The 24,570-nt window shown below is 39.4% G+C and overlaps 1 protein-coding gene across 2 annotated transcripts in view; it reads left to right on the forward strand.

The window, feature by feature from the left end:
* Positions 1-24,570, forward strand: part of DAAM2 (dishevelled associated activator of morphogenesis 2) — a 216,431-nt gene that overhangs the window by 43,919 nt on the left and 147,942 nt on the right. For both annotated transcript variants that reach the window (XM_015620851.3, XM_015620853.3), the window contains exon 2: positions 18,528-18,730. In XM_015620851.3, coding sequence (XP_015476337.1) covers positions 18,557-18,730 — 174 coding nt within the window. In that variant the 5' untranslated portion in view covers positions 18,528-18,556. The remainder of the gene's footprint in view (positions 1-18,527; positions 18,731-24,570) is intronic.

A 24,570-nucleotide genomic window follows, 5' to 3' on the forward strand; every position in this document is an offset into this window, starting at 1 on the left:
GTCCCCCATTCAGCAACAGGGCAAGACGTTGTCTACTGTGCCCATGGCACTCTAAAATGTATTTTAGAAAATAAAAAGGGGGAATGTGTGGTAAGACCCCACAAAGTAGAGTAGCCAAAGCCATCTATACCTTGAAGCATTTAACTGTCCCAGAGAGGTCCCAGTACCCAACAATCATGAATTATTTCCTATCCTTGCAGGTGATGTTCGATCACCTAGACCTAAGGTAATGGTAAAAAACATTATTTTGAATAAATGGGAAGGTGCATGGGACCTCATTACATGGGGACATGGATATGAATTTCTACAGACACCGGAACACAGTGGATACCCACCAGATGTGTCCGTCCTGCCCCACATCATGCTCAGGACCAGAGACAATATCCTCATGATGATCCTGCGGCAGATGTTGAGGAGCAATGACTTAAACAACTTGTACACCTGCCACACAGAGAACTGGAATTTCTTGAGATGGCAAGTCTGTTTAAGGATTTTATCTATTTATGGATATGAGGGTTTTATACATATTTAAATGTGTGGACTTGACTTGAAAATTTTGAGACAGCTTGTTTTCCTTGTTGTTTTTCCTACTGTTCTGAGAATTGTAACATTTCAACTGTTTTTAGAAATAAATTGTAAATTTATAACCTTTGATCTGTAAGCTTGCAGCATGCCAATTTGATAACTTGTACTGTTAGCAGTTCTGCCTGACAGGTCCTGAGAGTGAATGTTACAACTTTAAAGGTATATGGTGTACATCAGCAACTGAAAAGGGGCTGGGTCTGTAGAATTCAGTTGAAGGCCTCCTTCAAGCTTTTCAAGGCATAGGTCGAGGTTTTTACACAATGCCATGTCTGTCATCTTGTCTGCAGAGGATGCCAGATACTTCATTTGTATTTAAAAACACAAAGGAGGAACTGTGGTGGCCTACAGCTGACCTGGAGGCCTTACAGTTATAAATAATCCCAACTTTGTAACTGACATGTGATTGATTACATAATTACCTTGCTTATGTAACTCAACCATTGAAGCCTGTTGGACAGCAGGCCCAGGCCACTGGGGATTCAGGCTGCTATTGGCTGGCTGGCTGGGCTCAACCAATGAGGATTAACCGTACATGCCTTTCTATCTATGTAAGGAGAAGAGGTCTCAATAAAGTGGGCTGTTGTGCATGACCTTTGTGTGTGCTTGTTGCTGTCCTGTCTCTGGCACATCACTGCTATGGAAAATTTTAGCACTATGACCTTAGTGGGCTTGTGCATCCAAAATGCAGGAGGAGAGCCATGAAACAAACCGGCATAAAATAAACTTGCTGATTACATGTTTTCATACTGACATCCTGAGATACTTTTGGTGTGTTTATCCAAACATTGTGGTCTTTTGGGTCTGCCCGATGGTGGGAATGAGAACAAGGAAGTGAGAGAAATATATATACGTATGGACTATAATAAAGCTTTGTTTTAAGCCCTCTATCTTTAAATCTCCTTACTGAAGTGCTTCCTTGGCTAGAAGAAGATAGGAATTGTTGCAAAATCTGTGCTCTTAATGTTCTAATAAATCTAGAGGAAGGGAATTTCTTTTATCTGAATATTTTCAAGCTGGAATGCAAACCCTTTTGCTTTATCTAGAGGGGACAGAGAGGTGGAACTAAGGTGGAATATTTTGCTGTAATGACATTAAGTGAAGTTTGACACAGGGGGTTGGAGTCTGGACTGAGGCTGATTCGTTATTTTCAGATAGCAAAGTAAGACTCCTGTTGAAGTTGTGTATTTTATGCTTTTAGAATTGCATTGGGTATGATGTGTTTTGTGTCAAAGATTTTGAAAGCCTGGACACATTTACTGTGAAAAAATGCCTTGTGCTGAAAACTAGGGATATGTTACTAAAAGAGTGAAAGAAGCTTAGAATTTTGACTCATATTTCAGTAGCTGAAGTTAAAGTCTATGTTCTACTATTCAAAAAGTGCTATCCATTTTTAACATGGTTATTCATTAGTTACTTGTGAGACCTCAGGTGACCAGCAGAATAGGAGGACATTGTTTTACTATTTTCCAATAGGCTGACAGTGTCTTGGGTTAGGAATGCCTGCATAATGTTTGTGGATAGCTAATGCTAAACATCTCATATGGCCGTTGAGCAGCTCCTGAATGATAGTGTGCTGGCATTATCTTAATTCCATGGGGTTGTCTCAGAAGTGACAGGCAGCTGAGAACCAAAGCTACAGCTAGTGAAGACAACCTACAAATAGAAGGAAGAAAATAATATAAAATGTTTCTTTGAAGCCAACTAAAAAGCATGCAGAAAAATGACATATCCCAACAACTCTCCATCACAGGGGTGGGGAAAAGTCTGCTTTTTCCTATGTGTCTAGTATTAGTTGTCCCCTCCAGAGACAGTGCTGCTTATCTACTGTTGCTCTGTGATAACACTGGAAACCCACATCTAGGTCTTTACTGGCAGTGGTGATGGGAGTGCAGAATGGAGGGAGCTGAAGGTTGTTGCAGAGCAGTCCATGATGCTTGACTATGCACTCTGGCACTGGCTGGTACAGGTGCAGAAGCTCTGCTCAGAGCCAAGAGAAAGAAAACCTTTGACTTTGTGCACAGCTCTAGAGTGGCTTCTGCTTAGTGGTATCAGAAGCAGTGACAACTCTGCCCACAATCTCTTTCTAATTTGAGGCAAAGTGTTTGAGCTGTTACACAAAGAATGGAAAAGTACTCCTGGGTAAGGAAAATTTAAGAGAAAACATGGAAGTACAGATGAAACATAAAACTACTACTTACATATAGAATACATTTCTTTTCTGTATCTGTAGTCAGGAGACTTTCAGAGTTAGGACTAAGGTTAAAAACTGGCCCCTACTGAAGTTCGTATATGACTTGGAATACATTCCCCAGGAGTCAGGAAATTAGGATTTAGATGCTCTGGATGCTTTGGATTGACTTTGCTAAATTCATCTCAAAAAGGCTTTGTAGGAAATAAAATATTTTAGGAGGCTAAAAAAAATAATCTCAGATGCCCATCTGGCACAATTTCAATAAGGGTTGTTTCACCAGAAATTAACGGAGTCTGACTTCTGCTTGGAAAAGTTGATATTCTATGAGGTTATGTGTTTCCATCAGAATTAATATAAGTCTTTTGCATGAAGAGGAAACAATATAGGGAGTGTACGTTTTTCACTCATCTGGGGTATGAAAGGGTCTTATAAAGTCTCTGTAACCTAATTTGAATAGTATGTTCACCCTGAAATTACTGCCTTGATAAGATGAACAGATTTCTGAGTATGCCTTCCAAAGTCCTTCTGAAGAGAAGGATAAAATGCTTCTTTTTTTTTTTTTCCCTCTTTTACCCTTTTCTTTCTTTTTCTGATGACTTTGCCTACATAAATATGATTTTGGGGGGATTCCTTAGCAAAAAATGCTAGTCCAAAATAATTTGCTTTACACAATATAAACACCTGATAGGAAAGAGATTTCCTCTACAGTAACCTCAGCCTAAATATTTGCAGAACTGAGTACAAAGATATAAATTTATTTTCTTGGCTGAACTATTGGCTTATTGATCTGCTGGTATTACCTTTACACCAAGGTCCTTCCACAGCATGCGACTTGTGTGTACACCCACAGAGTACAACATGTTCCATCTAGAAAGCTGATCTTTCCTCTTACCTTTTGCTCTGTTTCTTGTGACAGGTGGTTTCCCCTTTTTTCAGTTATTTAGTAACTCAAGCTCAAATTTTGATCTCAGAGGTACTCCCTCCAACTTAGAGAAATGTTTTCTTTGGTCCGGAGTGATTGGTTAGAAGTTGCAGAGAGAGCTCATTTCCAAGATACTCTAAATGTTGATTTCTCTCTATCAAATGAACAAGACAGAACTCCTTCTCTAGGTGAATCCAGATGCAGCATTAAAGTGGGGATTTGGGGTTTTGTTTTGTTTTATTTTGTTTTCACTTGGACATCCCCTTTCACACAGAGGTTTCTGAGGTGCTATGAAAATCATTCCTTTAGAGAGCACTTCTACTATGAACAGCTTTCAGGGAAATGGATGACTTGGTGGTCACATGCTGGGATCTGATAATTTTGAGAGTGTTTACCATGTCATCATAATATTGCTATTTAAGTGGAGGTGAACTCTAACTGTGGGAGTACTCTGGTAGATACAGGAAATGTATCTCACAATATTGATATGGATATGAAATGTGCTGTGGGAATTAAGAAGAGTTAATGCTGCTATTAGTAGGCTGTGTAGGACATTATCCGTGATGAAGAGAGATGGGGACAACTGAATGGTGATCAGAATCTGATTTTATTGTGGGCTATATAAGTTTATATACCATTCTAGGAAGGCTAGTAATTTTTTACTACAGGGATTTGGTTAAACATCATGCAAGCATACAAACAAAGGTGTACATTTTTGCAATATCTCTTCTGCTCTGCTTGATTCAATCTTATTGTAATCTTTGAAGCTCTGTTTGTTCTTGTCAAGGCATCTTGATTATCAAATCTCTTACGCTAATCGGGTCCAAAGTACTTTCTGACTTTACAATAGGACCTGAATTTTTTCAGTATCATACATTTTTTTCCTAAAAATGTAGAAAATTTCTGCCTTATTTGAAACCTCAGCATGAACAGGATAATCTAAGGCCTTGAAGACTCACTCCTGTCTAAAGAACTGGTTTTTTTCTTGCAAACAAAACAATGTTCCTTAAAACTACTTCCCACACCAACTCCCCTCTCTAGATGTCCATTTCTTAATTTGTTTGATTCTTGGGTTATCCCAGTGGAGTCTTTTTATGATCAATAGCTGATGACACTGTAAACCCAGCAGTAAGAACATTTCCTGGGCAGTAGCCGTGCTTCTTACAGACTATGTTTGAACTATTGTAAAGGTATGAACAGAACAAGCACTAGGGATGAGTTCACCCAGAAGAGTATCTCATTGTTATGGACTCAGTGTTTGCTTTATACATCTGGTAGTTTATCTTTTCAGGGATTTGGAGACGGATACACTTCTCTGTACAATTTTCTCTGCTTTAAGCATTCACTACTGTAGTGCAATAACCCTTTGCTTGTAACATGAATGACTGGGAGAAGGGGAGGAAGTAAAACATGGGGATTCTGTAGTATTAGTGCAATTTTAATCTCGAATTTACAGGTACAACATCCAAAAGTTAAAATTTAGTGATAGGCTTCTATGTAAATCATTGGGTTACGTATGAAGGTTTTCTTCTTGGATTCATGGTTGGTCTTGATTTTTCAGAGCTTCTGACATTTTGCAGTTCCATCTTATTTTGCTGGCAAAGGTTTTATGAAAATTGAGGTTGCTTGCTTGTTCAGATGGGTTTCTAGGCAGGAAATGGGGCAAATGCTGCTGCTTCTTGTTACTGGAAAGATTTTGGTACTGATTGTCTGTGGCTCTTCTTCAATTAGTAGAAAATGGAGGTAACAGCAATTTCAGCCTTTCTTGCAGTGAGGCATGTTCTTGCACATGACCAGGGCAGCGGAGCCAAGACCTCAGCTTGTACAAGGCAATGTAGGACTTCTTATTGTGTTTATTTGTATGTATTCCATCCATAAATTTAAGATATGAAATAAAAATTATTGATTTAAGTAAGTTTTAAATACATCCCTTCCAAAGTGTGAGACAAAACAAACTGCAGCAGGTGATGATTTAGATAAAACCCTGTATAAGCTGTTGAATAAGTCAGTGCTATACAAAACTAGAGACAACAAGCAGTGATATTGGTACATGCGCTGCAAAGACATGTATCATTGGACATAATAATATTTGTAGCCCTCAGGGGATAAACATGTTCCTTCTCTGATAGAGAGTAGGTTTCTCTTCTGTTTGTGTACAATGGGCCTTCTTTATGAGTCATGTCTGAGGACTATGAATTCAGATCAAGTGGTAGTTTAGAAGCAGGGTTGGTTGTTTTGTTAAATTTTTAGAGGGTTTTTTTCCAGTTGTGTGCAGCTGTGGTGGGGACCTGAGGGAATTTTATACTGCAATCTGTTTTCCTGTGGAGTGTGCTTCAAACTGTGTCAACAAGCTACAAGTAGATTAGGCTCAGAAGCTAAAAGAACTAGCTTTATTTTCAGGCTGTTGATTTGCTGTAGACACTTAAAAGTCCAGAGATGACTACCCAAACATTTGCTGCAGCTTTTTGGCAGTTTTCTTTGGATATCTGAGCATACATTTAAACATTACCTATCCTTGTGAAAGGACAGCGTGTTAGAGGTTAGTTACAGTTCTAGAAGTCTTGCCTAGATACACTTCAGAACTTAAACATTTCTTAATCATGAGCCTTAAAGGGCCTTGATGTGGACATGACCTCTCGCCATGAGAATCTGGGAGACTAGAACTATCTATTGGTAGTTCAAGGATGGAAGGAGGGAGGGCTGACAGTTGGCACAGGCACCACACTCTTGTGTATCAAATGCTCTAGACCACATGGACAGGCATTGCTTTGTAGATAAGAACTCTTGTGCATTTTAAGGGAGGCCTCCCTGTCCCTCCTTTTACTATGCTCTTTTCCACATAATGCTCTCGGCCAGAGCACCCACTGACCACGCAAGGAAGGTGGCTGGTTTTAGGCAGCACTTTCTTCTTAGGTCCTCATAACTGATCACTACCTGTGCCACTCAGAGCACCTGTTCTGTAGAATTTTACTGAAATGTAGAGGAAGCCTTCTTCAGTTTAATACAATGAAACAGCCCCAAAACCTAAAGCAGTACATCACGCCTCAGAAACCAGCCTTCAGTGTTGGTGTGAAATCTCCTCTTGAAAATATTGCAGCAGCCAGAAAATATATTTTATCTGGATGTCACTTGAAATTACACTCAGAAAACAACCCAAAATCTTTGAACAAAACCCTTTCCAAATATCCATTCTTCATGAAGACAGGTTAAAAGTTCAGCAGTTTCATCGAGCTTCTGGCTTGGAGTTCAAACCTACTTGCGTAATGTTGAGGTTTAAGGGCATTGAACCCAGAGTATCCCTGGTCAGAACGTTAAAGAAAAATAAAAATGCTGGAATAAAATGCTGTATATGACCTTTTCTTAACTTGATTTTCTACAGGGAATTTATTTTTGGTGCCAAATTGACAACTCTGCAATCTGAGTAGTTTAAAAAGCAGGTATATTGAATCAATCACATTTTGACCCTGTCTGTTCCTTGATCTGTGGGAATCACCTCCAAGATGGAGCAAGCATAAAAAGCCTATTCCCTTTGTGAATGCATTTAGTGGCTGTTTCTTCCATTAGTGGATCACTAAAGAAGGCTTTTAACCATCATCCACAGCAGTGGCTTTTCGGTCTATAGAACTGAACTGAGAGCCATCATTTTTATTATGTATGGGTTTGCAGGGACACATTGAAGCACACTGTGCTTTATCTGGGGCACTAAGGAGGAAAGTGGCAGCTCTTCAGCCTGAAACCTAGCTTTCTCATGTGGCATTGATGAACACTAGTTTTGAAGAGATTCAGTGCCACCCACAAAAATCAGGTAAAAGTCCAAATGGCTTCAGTGTTGAGTTTTTCCCCATTTTCTCTAAAGTCTGATGTTACCGCTGAAGATCAATAGATCACACGGACACAGGTTGAGGTGTGGTGCAAGAAAGAGCAGAGTTTATTTTTCCTCCCAGGATTTATAGGCTTCTTACCATGGCCAGGGATTGGATGGTCAGGATAACACTTTCTCACTGCACTGGCCATGAGAAATGCCCATCAGAAGACGTGTAACAGAAAGAATGTACACATATCTATGTTTACAGTTACTGTCCTGGGAAAGTCTTTAGAAAACCATGTCAGCAAGCTCAGAAGCTGAGTTTTCAGGGCGACAGTCTGAATTGCTTTTTCCAGTGTGTAACATTTAGGAAAATTTTACCAGTACAGGTAATTGATTTACCTGTCAATAGTGAAGACAACACTTGTACACCTACATCTGTGGTTAGTTTCCAGTGGTTATAATCAAGGCATATTTCTAGTGAAATTGAGTTTTAATGTCTCCTAGTGGCCCTGATCAGAGCGTTAGAATAGAAATCAATTTTTTATGCTATGATGGCATCAGACAACAAATGAAATTTTATTCTAGCAATTTAATAAGAAAAGAGGATTTTGCATGGAAATAAGGAGTTAGGGGGGACATAGTTGGACCTTTACGATTTGTTTGTTTTTCTTGGAGCACCCTAGAAGTTCTCACAGAGTATTTCTCTCTCAGCAGAGGCACTCTAATGTCCTCAGCTGCTTGTTTTGTCTGGAACATTCAAGCACCCAGGATAACGACAACAAAGGCAGCACTTTGACTCCCAAATCCCTTGGCAAAATTGTTACATCATGTCTGGAAATAACTGGGCAATGACAGAATGGAAAAATTACAGTGACTCAAACAAGACAGGGACACTCCTAGTAATGGGGTTTTGTGTGTTCATTCTTCTGAGCATGGCAGTTATTAGTGCTACTGGGAAACTCTGGATTGACTTCCTTTGTAACGAAACCCCACTCTTTCTAGTAGAAAGATTGGAGAGATTTAAAGTTTCTAGATAAAGCTTTAGTACTAATCTGAAGTGCTAATGTGCTTTACTAGTATTCCTGATTAGAAGAGAGGAATAGAGTGGGATCTTATTCTACAGATCACTCAATCCTTGGCTTCTTTCCTGAGATGGTCAAAAATTTGATCTGGGGTAGGTATGGATATTTCATCCTTGGTACTTGGTCTTATTGGATAGAACTGACAAACATTACTGATTAGAGTCTGTGTCATACAATGATTTTAAAGGCATTTCTTACCATAAGACCTGTAAAAGGCACAGGAATTAATCTTACTGTAGAGGAAAATAGTTGTCTTCTGCACTGACAATGAAGAAGTGATATACTGGTTCTGTCTGCCAGTGTGTGTGTCTGCTTAACTGATGACATCATGATCTATTTAATCTTTAGTCTATGCTTTCTTATCTTGAATAAAAGCTTAATCTTGCACTTCAACTTCCACAACACTTTTTTCTGAAATTGCATCACTGCATTGTACCCATCACCAAAAGAAAGTAAAGAAAATTGAGGATCTAACTTGGGCTCTGCTGTCCAGGTCTGTAGCTTCTAGAAAAGGAACTTCAGACCCACTCTGTTGAGTGGTACAAACAAAAACTGGGATTATAGCCTTGTCCTGAATTCATAGCCCTAGATTTACAGTACAATTTTCTCAAGCCTTAAAAATAATTTTAGGATCTGAATTATTTCAAAAGTAAAACCTGGGAATTGTAGAGTGTTTGAAAATACTTACTGCTTTATGGTCTTCTCCTTAGTCAGAATTGGGTCTTGGGGTGGCATCTGTGGGTTTGTGGTATTTTTTTCGTATGTTTTCTTTTATGCAGTGTAATTCTCATTGGCTCTCACAGCCAGAGCAATTTGATTAACAGGGACATTATAAATTAACCCATCTAATGAAGCTAATGCTGTGGTAGGGGAAATTACTGCATAAATTCCATTATTTCATAAATTTATGGATGAATAAATTTATCCATGAAGGATTTATGGACACTGCTGAATGCTGTCTCTACAGCAGCATCATTACGGGGTGGTGAACCCACTGTGTCCTAGCCAGTTTCCAGCCAGGTAATTACCTTTTTGCTGGCCTACTACTTTTATTTCTGTTTGTATAGTACTACAGTTTATTTGACACTGTAAAATATCTGGTTTAAGCAGATGAGCAAGACCCTATGCTGGAGAACCTACAACCTCAGTGCCACAGCTAAGACAGTAAAGCAAAATACAGCCAAAATAAAACATACATTAAGTGTGATGCAGTTTTTGCAGCTTGTATCATGCAGTAGGTGTCTCTTTAGAAGTATTTTTCTCTTCAGAAGTCGTTTTCTCTTCAATATCTGCTTTAGTAAAGAAGGATTTATACTGTGAGCATAAGTGGCTACAGGAAGCGATTTCAATTCTAATAGTTCTAACAGTTGTCACGAAAAAAATGAGGATGTTGCAATGAAACAGTGAAAAAGTGGAGAATGAAACTAAAACTGGTAAAAAGAAAGAAAGGGAGAACTAAGATTACAAAGGAGCAGCATTTTTTTCTAAATAGAAGGGAATGCATGAGGTATTTGAATACAACAAATCTGGTCCATGGTGAAGACGAGAAAATTGATCTTGATAGCAGTGACTTTCTGATTGAGAAGGAAGTGGAAGGTACATGTAAATGTTATTGAAACTGCAGTGCTGCAACACCAGAGAAATTGGAAGTAATAGGGGGAGGGGTAGGGAGAGAAGGACAGGACTCCACACTACTTCATGCAAACCAGAATGTTGATTATATTTTTACACACACAGTATGAAATCGTGTTGATTCCACCACCATGGTGGTTTGAATTTCTGACAAGCATGCCTCTGTGAGTAATTGTTAAATTAGGATGTAAATCTGTGGTACAATCACACACTGGGGAGATGAAGGACATACTTATCCTGGATAAACAGTTAGGCTGTGAATTTTACTTGTTTTGTTTGCAGCCTAAGCTGTGGTGGTCATATCACCATTCAGAAATGTAAAAGATGAATAGATTTACTTGTATATAAATGAGATGCAAGAATATAATTAAGACTCAGAATTTGGTGTCTAGGAGGACAGATTAGTTTTGACCATGCACATTTCTGTGTGAAGCCATAGTTATAGGAAACTATGACATAGTTATAGTACCTTTGCAAAAATAAAATAACTTCTTAGCAAGTAAAAGAGTGAATGGATTGTTTGGTCAGCTCACTTAAGCATAGAAAATTATTAATCCATATGTCATTAAAGGGTGGGAAAATAGCTGGAAAGAAATACTGAGTTATTACTAGCCAGATTCATGACACTGACTTTAACTTCTTTTTTGCTCTCTTGGCTTTGTATTTTGAATCTTGACTATTGTTTTTTAAATCGTTTTCCTATCAATACAATTTGGATAGATTAATGATTAGCAGGAATACAAAGAACTTGCAGATATATTTTTTTCAGTTTTCTTTTGTTTGGTTGTTGGGTTTTTTTGTTTATTTTTCTGTAGAGTTATTTTTTCCCTCGTTCTTAGGTGAAGGCAGAGAAAGTGTTGCAAATCAGTATTTCAGAAGAGATGTTTCCTACAGTTCTTTAGCTTTCTTTTTGTTGTTTTGTGTTGATAAATTGGTATTGGTACATCTCATCTACAGGTGAAATGTAGTGGATTTGTGGGTATTAATGGACTAACATTAGTGGTCATTAGTCACCCAGCACATCCTGAGCATCCTTAAAGTACTAAAAATAAAGAGATTTTTGACAGACACGTTGCAGTGAGCGGGTTCATGGATATAGTTACACCTGATAGCCTTAAAATAGTCCTTTTCTCTTATCTCAGGTCTTATTTCTGAGGCAAATAAATGAATAAAAATGAAATAAATACATACATATATATATATATGTATGTATGTGTGTGTATATATATATATCTCTATATGTATATATGTATACATATACAAAATAGGAGAAAATCCTTAGGTCTGTGGAATGCTTTGGAATTATCAACCACCTCAGATTTAATGGGAAGTTGTGTAAAACAAACCAGAAGTGAGTTTTTGGACTGTCCTGCAAAGTCTTTATAAATCAAGACCTCTGCACTCTTGTTTTAGTGTGTTGGGGGAAGGAAAATCCGTGAACTGGCTTCAAAATGCACAGAATTATTTGAACTGCCCTCTCTCCTGTGGTGGAAACTGTCAAGTGTGGGCCATGGCTGACTGGGATTGAGTAGCCATTGCAGCACAGGACCCTGCTTCTTTTCAGGTCACATCCAGTGATCTGTTGATTTGTTTTGGGTCCAATGCCTTCCTACCCAACATAGCAGGCAGATGTCCATGGATCTTCAGGAAGTTTCCCTGGAAAATAAGGTTTTAGCTTTGTGGATTTTAAATAGTTGGGGGTTTTTCTTGCTGTTTTGTGTGCTGTAGACTGGGAGGTTCCTTAGTACGATGACAAATCCAAACAGAAAGAGTTGGGTTATTATTACACATGCAACAAAGTGTGTCTGCTTCCTTTCCCCATCCCCCATGTGGCAACTGCTATGTAGTGCATCTGACATGTGTCACATTACATGTGACATACATATAAAATTCCCATGGTAATTAAATCATGCCATGAAACTCATCATTTCACCATCTGTGTAGCAGAAGCAATGTGGTGCAGGGAACTGAGCATAGGATCAGTATGAAGCCCTTTCCCTTTATCCATTGTTATTCAGGCAGTTTTGAGTATGGTGCTTATTTTCCGCATTTTATCGTCAATAAGTGATGATGTAGGGAGCTGTTTTAATACCAGGAAGGTCTCATGATTTATTACTTAATAGTTGAATAATACAATGTTTTAACTTGGACTTCAGGGTTGTGGGCAAGTTAGTTTGTTTTCTAAACCAGTCTGGATTCAGATTTCTTTCTACATTAGTGATCACACATTACATGTATGTTTTATCCTGCCACAGACAACGAGAGAGAAATTACAGGGAAATGGAAATTACTAACTTTAATTCCTTTCCTGTTAGCATAAACTTGTGTGGACAGTGATTCATCATCATACGTTTAGTCCCTCGGTCCCCACTCACGTGAGAGCTACATCTGCTGTCATCATGTGTGTGTTGATGATAAGCAGAGATACAGCTCTGAAAGTGTTTACCATTAATGCTTCCTTATGTTGTGAACTGTTTTTGCATGACTGTGTGTTTAGTTACCCACTGAGTTCTCTTTTTCCCCTTTTCCAAAGGTCGTGATACAAAAGTAATATTCTCTATTTTAGTTACAGTATGCTCTAGCTGTTGTGTTGAAGGACAGAACAGTGAGATAAAAACTACAATAATCAGCTCTCTTGCACAGGAGAGCTGTTGGCAGAGCAGTTGTTTCAGGTGACTTCCTGATAGTGGAACGTTGCTTATTTAGCATATGTTGGCATGAAAATTACAATGTCTGATATGAGAATGAAGAGAAGATTGAGGCTTATGAAACAATTTAGAAAGCAATTGAAAGAGGATCCTCATGTGCAGTTAGCATGGATCTGATCCCATGTGGCTAAAACTTCTGATAAGGATTGGAAAAATTGCATTTGCTAAATTATGTTTGGTCACGGTGAAAGGGTTTATAAATGAACACATATGCCCTGTCAGAGGAAGAGGATGTTGTTATAATTAGACATTGGGCAAAGTTCCAGGCTGTGACTCCTGACCTGAGCTGAACCACAGATGGGGCTGGGAAGCAGGAGAGAGATTTCTATGAGGAGCAGGTGTGTGCTTAGCTGTTGAAATGACAGCAACTTGTTTGTGTTGTGCAAAAGGGCAAAACATTAGAACTGAGAAGACCTATGGGAGGGAGTTATGTGTAATAGCAGGATTCTCTCCAGATAGAGATTTCCTATTGATTCTTACTGGGGGTATATATATAGAAATACATAATTGCACACATTTCATTTTTACTTGCCTGAAGATGAGAGGCAATATAAGTTTTATTAGAAGAAAACCCTTCACCTTTTGTTATTTTCATAACTTTTTATGTCAGCTTTGCTATCAATTACTACTCAGAAATGAAAGTTGCTCGTTTCTTCATTTCTTTGTTGTCTCCCACCCTCCTCATTATTTGGAAGCACATATTTCCCAGATTTGATTCTTGACAAAGGAAAGGCAAAAGAGAGAGAAAAGAAAGGAAAAGTTTATTAACTTGGAGGTAATTAGAAGATGTTTATTTTTTTAAACACCAACAAAAATCAAAAAGTTTGAATTACTTATTAAATAGCATAAACACTGCAACTTACGGGATTCTGAAGGACATCTTCTTAACTGGAAGGCTTAATTTCTAGAGAGACAGTGCTCCAACTTAGAAATTTCATTCATTCATTCATTCATTCAATGGTTCAATTCTAAAATAGCTGTGCTGGATACTTCTGTAGGAGTCCTCAACTGTTCTTATTTTGAAAGCATCTAGACACCTCACTTATCCACACAATTACAGTGTGCAGTGTGGAAGCAATACAGAAGTGTGCTGGTTTTGCATTAATTGACATTTGGTGATGAGGGAAGAAGCCACCCATGGATACGATTTTTCTGGGAGGGGCTACTACGAGCTTCCTCTGTGCTTAGCAAAAAACAATAGCTGGCTAGCTCTGAGAATTGACAACCTATTGAACGATTTAGAAGCTGGGTCCGCCTCTGTGAGATTCACATTTTAAATACAGGCAAGCCTGGGAAATCTCTCTCTTGGCTTCTGGCTCTTGAAGAGGTAACTGGCTGACCCAGCATGGCCTGCGCAGCCAGGCTGGACCAGGCCAGCACCATGCAGGGCTTTTCTGCCCCCTGAGGGGAGGTGAGCAGGCTGCAGAGCCCCTCATTGGGGAGTCCACTGGGGCCTGTCCTGGTGGGTGGCTGGGGCCCCTTCCCGGCGGGACAGGCCCCTTCCCAGCAGAGCCTACCAGTACTTTTTCCAGTGGTATCACTGGGCCAGGCCAGCCAGAGGTTCTGTCAACACTGGGACTGGCCCCGAGGCCAGAAGCAGCTGGGGCCCAGGAGTGGCCACTGCCAGCCTGGTCTAGGAGAGGCCATGTGGTCGGGACTGTGGGGCAAAAAAATTGGCGCCACTGGGACGACGGTATCCGGCTGTTGCTGCCTCAACATGTCTTGCGATGAACTTTGTTTAGCCACTTTTAGCCAGCCAAGCTATGGAGAGGACAAAAATGGCAGCAGCAGTAGTTTTTCTTGTTTTCAGTGTTCCACATGAAGAAAAATGCTGAGTGGAGCTGGCAGCTGGCACGGCTCGCACGGTGTCGGCAGAGATCACGTGATCAGCAGCGAGAAGCACAGCGAGTGATCTCCCTGATGCACAGACTGGATGAGATCAACCTTTTAGCACTGCAGAACTCAATAAAATAAACTGTTTCAGTTGATAAAGCTTGAGAACAAATGAACCTACAAACACCAATTCTCTCCAGAAAATTCTCAGGAAAAGGAAGGGGTGAAGACACATAAGGAAAAAGACATGGGACACTGAGGTCAGTAAAGGAAGAGTCAAATTCTAGTTAGGAGGGGATTGAGGAGATGCCTTTGTCTTGGGCTGAAATTCTCTTTGTAAGTCTATAGTGAAGAGATACTTTTGATATATCAGACTTTGTTTATTCTCTGTAATTCGTGAAGCACATGGAGGGATGCAGCATTCACCCACAGCCCATGAGAAAAAGGCAGTTCTGCAGGAGCATGTGGATGCTGAAAAGCTGTAATCCAATGAGAAGCTTGAACAGAGAGACGAGAAACTTGCCACAAAGATAGAAGAAATCTATCTCTTTTTTTAATCTCCGTTCCCAGAGATAAAAGAAGAGAGCTTTGTGTTTTATTTTTATGCTAGAACAGCTCATCCCTAAAATAGTAACCCATAAGTTGACATGGGCCATTCATTGAAAACAGCTTTGGGAAAGCTGCAAGGCATGGGAGGGACTTTCACAGTCTGAGCAGATTTTCCTTTCCCAGGCTGATTTGCTGTGACATTGAAACCACAAGAGAAATATTTCTTGTGGAGAAGTCTCCATGGCATAGCGAGAGAATCTCCTCTTCCTACAAGAACTGATGAAAGACTATTGTAGAGGTGGTAACTGATTGAAAATTTCAAGTTTTTTCTGTGTTGTCCATGGGAAAGAAACAAGGTTGTGGAAAGGGGAGAAGTGTTCGAAAGGTTTTATTTCTCATTCTTCCTTTTTTTTTTTTTTTTTTAGTTCTGCAATAAGGTTTTTCTTTGTACCTTTGAAGTTTTGAGCCTGCTTTACACCTCTCCTAATACATATCTCACAGCAAGAAATGAGTACATACTTCTAGTAGGTGCACTGTCAATTTTAGCCAGCACTGAACCAACTACAAGAAGTGTTATTTTACCCCTTTATGTTAGTATGAACTTCATGCCTGCTGCCTATAGATGGACCTGGAAAATGCCAGTGTTATGAGTATGAGTTGTGCAATGGAATGATGCTTTGTGAAAGCAAGCTTACTGTTCATATGAGCTCTGCACCCTTTTGCAGAGTAGTAAAATTGAAATAGCCTTGAGTTTCACAAGTGTGGATCCCCAGGAACCGCAGATTCTGTAAAAAAAACCACACTAACATTAGCTTGTGTATTTCTCAGCATTATGGATGAAGAAAGCCTGGAGACTGACAGCCTCTTAGATGAACTTGCTTAAGATGAAGGCCAAGTTATGAAATTCCAGTGCAGAACAACATGTGGTATCCAGATCAGGCCTGTACTTACCCTGTAGAAAATGCTGAGCTTCACATCCATTCACCTAGTACTCATTTCCTGGTAAGGTACCTCTTGGCAAAGTTTATACCAGAGTCTTGATCTGAGCTCATAAAGGAGGATGTTATGGTCCTATCACTCCAAAGGCTCAGCCAGTTTTTCCAAGGAGGATTCATTTTCAATGCCCCAGAGAATGCTGGTCTTTTGATGGTTGGTAAGGAAGCCTTTAGACAGTGGGACAGAACTTAGTTACAACTAAATTGATGCAAATGTAGTTGTATTGCATGTAAATCAGGTTTGTCTCATTGAATTTAGTTCCTTCCAATAAAGAGTTTTGTCAAACTAATTGGTTTTAATCTCAGTCATGACCAGACAGCCATAAAGGGCACTTGGAATAATAATACTTGAGAAGATGGTCTGTAGTGCATAAGTTTAATTTCCAAGGCTCTATTGTGAAATGTTTTAACAACTGAATCCCTTAAGTGTCCACTATTCAGAGGAAAGAGAGATTTCTATGCACATCATTGTGATAGACTTGGGAGCATTTTGGTTTTGCTGACTGAAGCTGTGTCAAAGACCAGTTCAGTTTTAAGCTGACCTTCATCGTCTCCTAGAGAAACCCAATGTTTTTATGAATGGGCTTTTGAAGCCAGCAACATCCTGCCCTAGTGAATCCTGCTGGGATATACCACCCTTTGCAGAGATGAGATGAGATGAAATGAGATGAGGTGATGTGACGTGACATGACATGACATAAGACAGTACGTTTTTACCAGCTTGTTTTCCTTTCAGCTACATGAGAGTTGCAGCTGATGCCCCTCCAATGCGTAAGAGAATGTGCTAGATAAATTAATCACAGCACAGAGTAAGGCAGATGATTCCTTCCAAGCACATTGTGTCATAAGGATAGAGGTTTGGGTGGTTTGGGCATTTTTTTGGTTGTTGTTTGTTGCTTAGGTATTTCTAAAGCGAGTATGCCAATTTCTGTACAAAACATCCCTGGAGAGGTCTGTATGTTAAATCCCACTATGCAACTGCTGTCCTGAAGGTGCTTTTCCTTGCACAGCTACTCAGTCTCTGTGAAAGTTCTGGCAAGCAAACAGACTAAAGCATTGTAGGACAGGTTAGGGCAGCAGCTGCTCTGATGACAAAGCTCAGCTGTGTTATTGCTGATACAGCATCCAGCATCCTGTGGTTCAGTTCACCTGCTGCCTCTCTCCTGATCTCCTGCCCTGTGCCCAAGGAGAGCAATTTCACAACAAGCTTTAATTATTTACTCTCTCAGGATATGGCTTATTCTGCAGATTAAGTGAAAAACTGAAGTCCTTAAAAATATAACACAAATAAGCCCATGAGCTGTCAAACAACAAGTCCCTTAAAAGAGCAAAATATGTGTCTCTCTGTCTGTGCACTGTACCTCCTTTCAAACTGCTGGCAGGAGAATTCCTGTTTGGATGGGCTGCTCAAAATCAGTGTTGTGTGGTAGTGAAATCAGTCACTTCCCAGCTTCTCCTTCAGGCCTCCTTCTGCCTCCCTTTATACTCCTACTACCAAAGCCCTTCAAGCCAGGGATCAAGACCCTATCAAATGGGATCTGGCAGCTCAAATGTAAATCTGAAGGCATCCATTAGCTCTGTGCTATTTCTTCCCTGAATACACAAAGCAGCCCAAACTACTTACATGTGTGTGAAAATGGGATGAGCAAAATGGTCCTACAGTGATAGTCCTGGCCATGAAAATGAATGTGTGGTGGTCTGGCTCTGCAGTGGTGGAAGATTGATGTCTGCTTCATTGTTTCATTGTTCATTTAATTTTAATCAAATGGGATGCCTTCGGAAGATTCTTCCATGTGTTCTGGGTAAATTCTCCCATACATGCCCTTTTCCTTCTGATAGTTTATTTCCTTTATCGTAGTAGTGACAGAAAGGCTAATACCAGCATTCTGTGGTATTGTGTAAGCATTCAGCCTTGGCTACTGAGCATTGCTGATAAATCTACCTGCTGGGAAACTCCACACTGAGTTTGTAAAACCTTTTCAGAAAAACTGAGAGAAGTGATTCTACACTGCCGTGGAAGAACATGTTAATACCATACAAAGGCCTAGCTGCCTTATCTAGCTTGAGTGTTTATTTTGTTCTTTTGTGTATCAGATCCTTCTGTCCTCTTCCATTTGTTACTCCAGTGACAGTCATTGTAACTGCACAGAGCTGCACAGATTCAGCAGTCATTTTTGTCATCTAATGTCTTTTGATTTTGTTTTGGTTTTTTTTCCCTACAGAACATGATCAGAAGATAGCACCATACACCATGATCATGGCCCCCCGGAAGAGGAATCGTCATGCACTGGGGTTTCTTTGTTGTTTTGGAGGTAGCGACCTCCCTGAAATCAATCTCAAGGACAATAGTCCTCTCCAGTTCCTTGAGTTTTCTGTCCCAATCCCACCAGCAGAAGAGCTCAATGCCAGATTCACTGAACTTGTGGTAAGTTTCTGCTGACAGATTGATATATTTATGAGGTGGATGAACTCTTCCCTTTAAAGGAGGACTAAGAGGACTTAAGGGATGTATTAGAGAAAAGCTTCTACTGAAGCTTTTAAAAAGCCCTTTCATTCTTTCATGACTAGTTACTTGGTAGGAGAAAGGTGGTAAGCAATAGGATGGACGATAGTGGCACTGAGTATAAATACAACAAAATGTTTAAATGTGCTTATTTATTCTCATTGCACTATGTAGGACTGGGCATATTAGAAGGAACCTCTCAAATTCTCTAGAGAGAGCTGACAGTCGATTTCTTGTTTACAATTTTGGGATAAATTCTGCTGTATAATGTAATGCAGTGGAAAATCTTAGGGTTTGCAGATCTATAAAATGAGGACTATTTGGTTTTGTTGATGAGTAGCATTCTGCTGATGAGGTATAAGGACCAGGTGACCATGCTAATTATGTTTCATCACACAGCTGCCTTTGAATCATGAAATGGTACTGTTGCAGCAACAGCCATAAACAAGAAGAGAAGGAATTATTTCAGATGAATTTTGTTGTTTGGTTTTGTTGTAAATGTTGCAGACTCTGGGAAACAGACAGTTGGTTTATGTCTGGCATCAAATGACTTCACTGTCTTTGTCTTCTTTTGTCTGCAAAACATCGGCAGAGGTCATAGGGCTGGGTTGTTTTGCAGACTGTGTCATAAAGGTGATGCTGATTTGATGCAGCTGATTAGGTTTTTCATTACCATTCTCAGACTGGAGCTTAAGTAAATTGTGTTATCTGTGTGTATATGCCTGAGGAATGCAACTGAGGTGAGGAATAGAACAAAAAATACTGGATCTCAGCATTAGAGGAATTTGCCAGTAGTCTTTCTATGTTACACTTACAACATTAGCCCAATAAGTTATTGTCCATGACCATAGCTTTAAATTGCTATAGCAATGAAAAGAACCATGTAATTTGCATATGAAGTTGGAGGTTCGTATATAGGCAACTATAGTATGTCATATCAAATACAGGGACAGCTGTATTTGACAAACAGAAGTTTGTCAGATCAGTGGTCTGACAACCTAGCCCAGACTTCAGGTTCAAGATGGGGTCTAAAGCAGATGGCTAGGGAAAAACATAAGGTGTTGGAGATTATAAGGTATGGCTATAGGGTGGTCTTTTCCAATCTTCTTACAGTTTTCAGCTCGAGGACTTCCTCAGTCAAAAGTTGCATTCTGTATACATAGTAAATTGGTATGGGTTTCTTTTCCATTAACTTTACACTTCCCCAGCTCCCATTAGCATTTTCAGTATTCTGTGGCAGGGGCATAGAAAAGAGTCAGTAGGATTTGCAGCTGTTTCAGGAAGAATAATATGTGCAGCAGAAGAGTCTACTTGCTTTGATCTAATTTTCAAATGGAGAATTTTCTCTTATGGAGATACTTCACAAAATTCTGGTCTATATTTAGGTTAATTTTCTTTTTATGTGAGACTACTTGAGTCCCTCTTAGAAAATGCAGCTGACTGTGGAGAATTCTGCATGGTGATAGGTATTGCTCAAGAGTAAGAGTGTAACCTGTAGTCTGCTCTGCTGACAGTTTATTTCTGGATGCTGCTTAACTGTTGGTTTTCACATGCAAAGCTCAAACTGCTGTATCAAAGTTCATCTCTCTCCAATACCAAGATCCACTGAAGCATTCAATCTAGTCTTTCTGAGGACATCACCAACAGATGTGCTTTGCTCCTGAACTTGTCTTGCTAAACCTTGAACTTCTTTACCTTTGGATCATAGTGAAAGACCCACTTGAGTTGCTGCTGGGCTTTTGCGTACTGAGAAGGTTATCAGTTTTATGAGGAGTTTGGGAGTTTATGGTGGTATTAATGATGCTTTTAACTTCTAGCTTTATGTCTGGCAAATACTGGTGTTCTGTGTGCTTTTTTGTGGCAAAACAGCTCACAGCTGTCTTACGGAAGTCTATTAAAAATGATAATTTATAATTTTTCGGTTGCAAAATTTTATGACAAATATATGTGATGATCTGTAAAAATTTTTGGCCCCAGTAGTCTGAGAGTTGTTGGTTTATGTTATAACTTATTAAATGTGCTGACAGCTTGTATCTGGCATATGCATTTCAAACAAATTAAGCCATTGAAATGAAAACAGATCATTTTCAATTCTTATGTTTAGCGATAGCACCCCAGCCATCATTGCATGAGAAGTGAGCTGAGAGAGGGAAGTGCTGTTTTTCAGAAGGATAATAGTGTACATCACACATTTTATAAAGTAGACAGATAGGATGGCAGTGCATGTCTATATGAGTTCCTGATTAGACAAGTAACATGAGAGCAGTTAAGGGCTTTATGTGAAAGAGAACCCGGGCTGGAAACTGGGCTGGCAAAATGCAGACTTTGCCTAGAAGGGCTGGTTTGTTCACAGGCCTGGATTAATGCCTGTTCTATGAAACACTAAAATAAAACAGGCTACATCTGTATTGACAGCTCAGATGAGATTTTAATTGGATTAGAAAGATTCAGTCTGTAAATGCACCAGTGTAAATCAGCGACCTGGAAGTGACTGAGAGCTCTGTGTGCTAGTTCCCGGCTGCTTATCTGTTAGAGTCTAGTCTGGGTGCACTTGTACTATATAAAAACCAGATTTGAGTGTAAAGCCTTTTGACCCAAATCCCCAAGTGAAATTATGACATCAACATTATCTGAGATCTGTAGTAAGAAGAGCATTTGTGTTAGCTCCCTGAAGCAGGACCAGGGGGTAGAGCATCATCTTGCCATCTGCTCTGCAAAGGGTATAAAAAAACATTGGTGTGGTTCAATGAATTTTTAAAGGCCTTATTTTTTCCCTTGTTGCAGTTAAAATATGGGGCATTTTCCCATGGATGAGTTAGTGACAAGAAAAACTGAGAATAGCTGTGCTGGAGAGGTCTCCCTTGTGATGAATTTTCCAATTCAGTAAATATTCAGTTTCTACCTTTCTGAGGAAAAATGACATTTTGAGGACCAGGAGAAAGTCTTCTGCTGCTGCTGTTGTGCTACTTAAACTAGTACCAAGAAAAGTAAATTTGGAGATGTCCATTTTTCAACAGAAATAAATTAGGAATGTGTTGGGATTCTCTATTTGTGATGGGCTCACATGACCCATTCCAAGCTTTCAAACTTGCTTGTGTAGTCTCCAGACTGAGGTAGATACGCACCTGTGAGCTGCTCTGTTTGGGAGATATACCCAGACCATCGAGCTATGTAATGGCAACTGCCTTACTGGACTCTGACCAAGGCAATGACTGTGAGATGATAAGCTGATGTTGATTTCAGCTGAAATGCCTGCTTTCATTGCCACTCAACCAGAAAAAATATTCTAGGATGAATCCTAGGCTTATGTGTTACTTGAAGCTGGATGCTATGTTTATGTCTTGTCTGATCAATTAGAAAATTAAAACAGAAAGAGTTACTCCTGATAGGTCCTAAATTCTATCTTGATTTATTCCATTTGGAACATGTGCAGAGAGTAGGCCTGAACAAAGATGATGGCTTATGGTGATATGGAATGATTTGGTTTGTGCTAAAACAGGAGATGATGTACCAGTTCTTAGGCCATCTGCTGGCAATGACTGCCTTGGGATTAATGCAATGGTAACTGTAAAGGTAAGTCCTTATCAAGGTCTAGATGCACAAAATACAAAGCAAACAAAAAATATTTGTGACCACAAGTTTTGCCCTTCAAAGATTACTTTTGTGAAAGAGGGCAGAACAGCTGGCTTTAGCATATTCCCATCAATGACCAATTCAGAAAAAAACAGAAAAATAGCACAGAGGGAAAGAGCAGTGTGAAAAGCTTGTGCTTTTGTTATTACTGTTTTGTTAGTGACTGTGAGATGGTCATAATATTTGAGAAGGTGAAGTGCAAGATTCTCTATCTTAAGATGCAGGGTCCTTGGGGAAGAAATGGAATTGTCTATTGAGTTTGTTTTCAAAGTTGATAGCATCGTTATATTCTCCAAACTTGAATGAGTTACCTTCAGCATATTAGATTCTTATACTGGGGAACATTTGAGAAATGCTTACTGTTATACTTTCGTGGTCTTATCTGCCCTTGAAGCATTATCACATTTAGCTCAGGTAAGATATTGACTGAAATTCCTCTGTCATGGTTTCTCTTACATTGCATTTGAATCCATTTCATTTTCAGTTTGGGAGGTTTTTTTTCTTTTTAGTTTTTTCTTTTTTTTCTCTGAGTACCTAAAGAAGGGGTTTTGTTGACTTCCTGGGTTCACAAAAGCTTTTTGTCTTTATTGCTATTTACCATCTTTACAGGCTTTTCTAGAACAAAGCTTAATAGGTACTTCCAGCATAATATCTAAAGGTACATTATTTACAGTTGAGGAGCAGCATAAGTACTTATGGGTTCTCTATATTTGAAAAATGTAAAATTATCCACCATCTGTTTTGGTCCGATTTTAAACTTCTTATCCATTGAATTGCTGAAAGATGTAGGTTGATGCGCAGGTGAGGCAGCCTACACTCTTCTCTCTCTCCCTCTCTGGATCTAGCATTCTGATCCTATTGCAAACTCCCAGATTTTGTAGAGAAGATGCATAGAGAACTGCATAATATTCCTGAATAATAAGACCACTGGAAATCAAGCCCATATTTTCCCTGTAATATTGCCTGACTGCAGTTGGAAGTGCTGAATCAAGGTCTCCCTCCTTCCCTCAGCCCATTCTGGGAACAGGTAATTGGTTCTATTGTGTAAATAATTACAAATAATTGAAATTGTAACCTTGTCTGCAGTGCTCTGCAACAGTGATCACAAGAACATGGAAATATGTCCCTTCTTGACACAACCCTAAATTCAGCCTTTACTCTTTCATCCCATCATCTCATCACCTCTGATTTCATTATATTTAATAATTGCTGCCACAGCATCATAATTGGCTCATTTTCTGAATTAAAGATGAACTAGCCAAGGTATCTAGCTGGAAAAAATGGCAGTGAACTAATCCCTTCCTAAGTAAATCAGTATCTTCAATTCTGAACTTTGCTTACCCTGTGAAATCTCTCCACATCTGTTTCTTCTTTACTATAAAACAAAGTAAAATTCTGTGATTATTGTCTCCTTTCCCAGAGGAGAGAAAGTTGAGAAAAGGAAGTAGAAGAGTTTTATATGGACAGAAAGTAACGTAAAGCATGGAAGTATCTGGGAATTTGTTTATTTATTTTGTCAAAGGAAGCAAAGCAATTTCTGAGCAAGGCATCAGTCTTGCACACACTGGATAACATACCTTCAGCAGCTACAATGAGATGAGATCCAAACCTAAATAACTGTAGTAGTGGTTTCCATTGCTAACAGCTGACTTTAAAGTAGCAAGTTCCCTTCATGCCTAATTCTCCCTATCAGACCAGGTAATGTAATGGATACAACATAAAGCTCAGATGAAAGCTAGGCTTCACTACGTTGAATAAGTATTCCCATATATCACCAGTCCCACTCAAGCTAGCCAAATCCTAGCTGTGGCAGTATTCATGAGGCCCCTTTTTTTGGCTCTGCAACCTGCAAGAGTATTTATGTGGTAAAAAGTACAAGAAATGCTTCCACTTTGGTCTTCCACGTGAATATAGACAGTATATGTCAATGTATGTAGGAACAAGTGGACATCAGCTGTGTTTCTGTGTGTTTGCTGCTGGGCTTGAAGAAAAAAGTTCCCTATTTCTACTCCAGCTCTCGTAAAATTTCTGGGAAGCAGACATGCAGAGTTGCCTATTCTGTTCTCTTGTCTCAGTATGGAGCAACACCTTTCCCAAAAAATATCCTCTATGTCTGAAACTTAAGTCCT

Source organism: Parus major, chromosome 3 (genome assembly GCF_001522545.3).
Source record: "Parus major isolate Abel chromosome 3, Parus_major1.1, whole genome shotgun sequence".
NCBI lineage: Eukaryota > Metazoa > Chordata > Aves > Passeriformes > Paridae > Parus > Parus major.